The following is a 6000-nucleotide window of genomic DNA, read 5'->3' as shown; positions in this document are numbered from 1 at the left end:
AAGAAAATATGCCTTCCAAAATTATGTCATTTCAAAATGTGTTTAGATGTTCCTCCCCTACCATCAGAATCCCAAAGTGGGTCAGGTGGTTACACAGGCAGACCGTCTCGTTGGCATCTGAATCTTTGTGTGCGACACATCCTGAAGTGTTCCAAAATCCAGAACCTTCTGTAGGAGGAAGTCAACAAACAGTGTGAAAATAACAGCAGGTCAGTTCCTTCTCTGTAATGGATAGCTTTCCCTTGGGGAAATATGCCTCAGACTCTTCTGCTTTGCAGTTTATCTGTAAAATGGATACTATCTTGAAAGCTGCTAATACACAGAATAATTTCGATTCCTGGGATCATAGAATGTTAGTGATAGGTGGGCAGTCAGAGATTAGGTGGTGGTTTTCAACAGTGTTCTACTGAAGTGCTTCAGGGGTCTGCAAAAAATTCAATTTTTACATTTTAATACATTTTAATATTTTAACATGTATTTTACTTATTTAAGTATATTTATAGACATATTTATTTAATAGATTATGTGTAATATAAATATATATTTAACATAAATATATTAATATATGAATTGATATATAATTTATTTAATACATTTTAAAGCAACTTCCATAAAAAGAATATCACTTTTCAAATATGTTATATACTAACAAAGTCTCTAGAGATCAGCACAATTTTTTACCCCCTTGGTCAATCTACATCTCTGTGAAGACATGAGAACAAAGAAGGTCAGCTTCCTTGGAACATGCTATTATGTACAAAGCAGTCATGCACAGAGACAACTTACTATAAATGCCTTTAACACATCTTATCTGACTTTTACGATATGCTATGGAATATGAACAACTCATACATTTGAAGAGTATTTTAAGACTACAAGGTGATATCATTTTTAACTATGTAGCTAATAAGTCAGGATCTTCTCAGAAGTGCAACTAGAAACCAAACAACAACAAAAACTTCCCAGCTAAGATAGGAGTATCAAAAAAAGAGGTATGGGACAACTTCAGGCTACAGTTCTGAGGAGCAGCCTGCACTGGCGCTTGTTTGACTGGGCCACCATAATCCCATTGGGGAACCCCAAGGGAAGGTGACCCTTATAGGGCAGAGGTGGGCGGTTTTGTCACTTCTCTTCCCTTCACAGACATCTCCACACTTCACACCTCGTGATTACCCTTAATTCTGCCTTTCTCTCTTGACTGTCAAATGTCATTCTGGAGGCAGTTCAATTCTTTCAAGTAGCACGTATCCATTATAACCATTCCTAGAGTTACAGTCCTCTAACACGGTTTCCCCCCATAATCTGTGGTCTGGAAGCTGGATTTTAAATTGCAGGCCTTGTGCACATCAAATACTCTCCTCAGAAGTGTCCTAGAAGAATGTGGTCAAATGTATATTGACATTCATCTAAAAGTAGCAATAAAAATGTATGCTATAGTTTATAAATAACTGAAATCAGAGGTGGTTTGTTTTAAAAAAAAAAAGTCAAGTCTGCCTATTTCTTCTTGCAGTGAAGAAAAAGTTACAGAAATTAGAATTCGCTTCCCAAGCTACCTAAACTAAATTTTGCAGCTCAGTTGCCCTCACACTTACATTGTGACTCACTCTGATTTGGGATGGAATTAAAGAAAATGGGGGTGTCTAACAATGTTGAAAATTCAGTTGTTATTAAGACAGCCAATATTTTAAAACTTACCGTTTTTGTTCAGATCCCAGAAGGCACAGATGGGATGAGGCACTTCCTATATTAACATAAGAACAAACATGTGAAATTGTGTTTAAAATAAATGAAAAATCATACAATTTGAACATGGCAAAGAGTAAAAATGCTAAGGTTTTCACAAAGAGATAGGTCATAATTAGTCATGGCAGTATGACCAAAGAACGGCAGGCAGTTTAGGGGTTTGCCCTCACAGACTTCAAATGGAAATCAACTATAACTCCAGAGGAATCAGGTTACCATTTATCTGCAGGTTACTAATTATGTCTCATCATAAAGTGCAATTCTCAGCATTTAGCAAGGCTCTTTACACTAAAATTTCACTTCATCTTCAAAACTCTCCTTTATGACTAGGTATATGCCCCAAAGAACTGAAAGCAGGGACTCAAACAGATATTTGTACAACCATGCTCACAGCAGCATTATTCACAATAGCTAAAAGGTGGAAACAGCCAAAGTACCCAACAATGAATGAATGGATAAACAAAATGTGTGTGTGTGTGAGTGTGTGTGTGTGTGTGTGTATGCAATGGAATATTACCCAGGCTTAAAAAGGAAGGAAATTCTGACACATGCTTTAATATGGATGGAACTTGAAAATACCAAGTGAAATAAGCCAGTCACAAAAGGACAAATACTGTATGATTCCACTTATATGAGATACCAGAGTAGTCAAATTCCTGGAGACAGTAGAATGGCAGTTTCCAGGGGTTGCGGGAGGGGCGACGGGAGTTGTTGTTTCATGGGGACATAGTTTCAGTTGGGGAAGATGAATAAGTTCTGGAGATGGATGTAGTGATGGTTGCAGAACAACGTGAATGTATTTAATTCCACAGAACTATACACTTAAAAATGGTTAAAATAGTAAATTTTATGTTATGTATATTTTACCACAATAAAATTTTTTTTATAGATGAAGGAGCTGAAACAAAGGAGGCCAAAGGGTAGAACAGGGAAGTCTCAGAGTTTTCGTGACAAAGCAGGGCTAATTCTTAGAGGACTTCAGTTCCAAGCCTTAGTCCTTATCAGCCAGCTCACTTCCCGCCTGCCTTCCTGCCTGCCTAATGGTCAAATCATGACTGGGACCCTCTATAAATCAGGGGAAAACTGTGGTTGGGCCATTTAAGACAATAAGAACCCCACATAATTTTATCAAATAAACAGATGACAGCAAGGGTAATGAAGCAAAAAAAAAAAAAAAAAAACCAAAAAGCACAACATTTGCCAAGATTTTAGACAACTGCTAAGCTCTCAAAAAATGTCAGCTCTCTTCTGTTTCTCCCATTTCCCTTCTGCTTTCCTAGTTTCAGTCATCTCTGACTTTAAAAAGACAACCACAACCTTTAATGACACAACTGTGCCATGCATCTACATCTAAGTTAGCTGAAGTAATTACACATTGTTTCTCAAAAGGTGTGATCCTTTCCTTCACTCTTACTCTCCTTCAGATGACTGAATCCTAGACAAGACTAACTCCCCCCATCCCGTCCCTGCCCTGCCGCCACTGTGCACCACGACATTACGGCACTACCTGACTAGCTGGTCTTGCCTTTGTGGAAAATTGCCCCCTGCAAAAAAAGTCCTAGTTACTTCTAATCATATATTTTAAAAAAGGCCCCACAGTGTTATCAAACAGTCTGCCTCTGTTCCATGGCTATCTGTAGCTTTTCCTTACCTGAGTCCTTGTATGTTTGATTTTAATTCGAACAGGATCCTTCAGACCCTGGATAGTAATGTTTCCAATACTGCATGCCATCACATAACTCACTAAGGTGCCTTTCTTGGTTCCTACATCCTTTGAAAGAAAAAAAAATTGTGTATTAGTCAGAAGTACACACTTTTATTTTATTTTGGTGCTCCAAACTAAGCAATCTGTCAGCACTTTTTACACTTAAGATCTTCAGTTATAGAACATCCTGTTTATAAGATCAAATTGCTAGCTTTCCTGAAAGAGCTCTGCTATTTCCCTTATTATAATAAATACATTGAGGGAACAGTATGAGCCAACGCTCTAAGGCGATGTTCATAAAACTTCATTCTTCACTGTGGTGGCTGATGCCAGCCAGTTAAAATCTGAAACAATGCAAACCCACAAATAATACACACTCATAAAAAGGTATGAAATAATTAGATCATTTCCCTATCCTAAAAAATAAATGAAGTTGTTTTCCTTTAGAGAAGTACCAAGGAAATATGGCGTGAAAAATAAAAATCAATTCATCTTTCATGTCCATGACAACAGTCTGAGTGTTTACTAACGTAAACCTAAATGTAAGTCTACTGGATTAAAGCCCCACCAGAACTTTTACCATCTCTGACTGCACACTTGCCGGCATCTGTAGCTACCATTTCAAAGATAAGGATGTCAGAAAATCAAATTAGTGAATCTGTGCTGCAAAATGACTGGGACCAGTAGACTGTTTCTCCAGCAAGACCATCACCACTTTCTCCTTCCCTTTGTGTTTCCTGTTGAGCCTCCTGAATTTCTCTACCACAGCTTATAAATCAGCTGTTTTGGAATAATACAGGATTCCTTAAATGCTACCTAGTTCTCAGAATACAGAATATGGTTTTTTATTACATTTGTGTGGTCTCTCTCAATAAAGTGGCTATGGCTTGGGGATCCCCAGCCTTTCCTTTAAAAATACTCTTATGCTGTTCCCTGTGTGAGGGGAGTACCATAGAACCCTTACATTTTTTTCACTCTGCTATAAATTTACTTTAAAAACCAAGCATATGTTTCCTAATAATGTCGCTGATTGGGAGATGCCAAAGGAGAAAGAAATGATCGCGTGAGAAGAGACTCAAAATGAAACTGTGACAGATTCTTACAAAGCTTAAGACTTCTCCCAACTCCTCCGCTGGGCTCCACCTCTCCTCTCAATGGCCCCCTCCCCTCCATTCACATCATCTAACACCTACTACATTTTTCGTATTATTATTATTATTATTATTTTGGCTGCATTGTACAGCATGCAGGATCTTAGTTCCCCAACCAGGGAAACCTCTGTCCCCTGCAGTGGAAGCGCAGAGTCTTAACCACTGGACTGCCAGGGAAGTTCTCTTGCATTATTTTTAAAGGCGACATTGTTATAAGCCTCAAATAGCTTTAACAAATGCAGTTTTATGTGTCTGTAGCTATTAAATCCTTCAGAGCAATTGCATGTAATTACATTCTTAATCTGCTCAAAAATTTTATATAGCTTGTTCTTAAAGCATTTGCTCATAACATTTTAAAATTTTTGAGTTAATGACTGTAAATGATTCCACGGTCCTCCTTTTACTTCCCTGTAGCCTCCTTTGCCATTCCTTTAAACATGACGTATGGCACAAGTCTTTTAAAAACATTTCTACTGGCTTTGAAACTTGCAGTTCTCTCTTACATAAATCACACTGTTTGATATACACAGGTATCTTCAGTTTAATAGGTAAATTTTATTGAAAGGGCTCGGTGAAACTGCTCAGAACGAGTTGTACTTTCAAAGGCAACCAGAGGTCACCAGTGTTTGCTGGCAGGGGACTTTCTAGTATCTGGAAATGATGCCAATAAAAATGATAATATGTGCTCAGCACAATGCCACCCTACTCAGGGGATGTGGGAAGGCCAAAGGCCATTTGAAATACTAATGGGAAAACTGATTAAAGCCAAGAATGCTGCTCATTATGTAAACAGTGCTTCCTGCTGAATTAAAAAAAAAAATCTTTCCTTTGGCACACAATTTCTTTAACTCTGAAGATCTAAATTGCTGGAGAGCATAAAATACTTAACAAAAGAAATAATAAATAATAACTTCTCCACAAATTCCATTTCTAATTGTATCATGCAAGTCTTAATCTGATTTATTTAAAAACCTTAAATGAACACATCCTATTAATAAGCATATAATTATCTAAAATAAAATATTTAAACAGTTATGTTAAAATTTTTCAGTTTTGAAAATACAGTAGATTAATTTTTCTATACTTCTTGATATACTTTCAAGAAATCTGAACTTTTATCTTTCCTTTTGAGCAATGAAACTCAATTTATGATTCAAAAATAATAATTTAATGAACTCTTACCTGGAAAAGTCCAGTTTTATTGAAGAAAGTAAACTGTGCTCTTTTAACTAATACAGAATCTTCTTCACTCAGGTTCTCAAGCAAGTTTGGAGGCAAAATTACAGAAGCCAATGGATCCATTTGTCCACTCTCAAAATCCATCTGTCATACACACAGAGTATGTCAGTTGAGTAATCATATTTAAATTGCAGTAATAACTTTACTCCACAGGAGAGCAAC

The 6000-nt window shown here is 36.9% G+C and overlaps 1 protein-coding gene across 5 annotated transcripts in view; it reads right to left on the bottom strand.

Moving 5' to 3' along the window:
• Positions 1-6000, bottom strand: part of ADGRG6 (adhesion G protein-coupled receptor G6) — a 138728-nt gene that overhangs the window by 31119 nt on the left and 101609 nt on the right. For all 5 annotated transcript variants that reach the window (XM_081251586.1, XM_081251582.1, XM_081251585.1 and 2 more), the window contains 4 exons: positions 5782-5922; positions 3395-3514; positions 1696-1741; positions 62-168 (listed from right to left, as the gene is read on the bottom strand). In XM_081251586.1, coding sequence (XP_081107712.1) covers positions 62-168; positions 1696-1741; positions 3395-3514; positions 5782-5922 — 414 coding nt within the window. The remainder of the gene's footprint in view (positions 1-61; positions 169-1695; positions 1742-3394; positions 3515-5781; positions 5923-6000) is intronic.

Source organism: Mesoplodon bidens (genome assembly GCF_964165515.1).
Source record: "Mesoplodon bidens genome assembly, chromosome: 12".
Taxonomy (NCBI): Eukaryota; Metazoa; Chordata; class Mammalia; order Artiodactyla; family Ziphiidae; genus Mesoplodon; species Mesoplodon bidens.
This window is presented reverse-complemented; position numbering and strand designations above follow the sequence as displayed.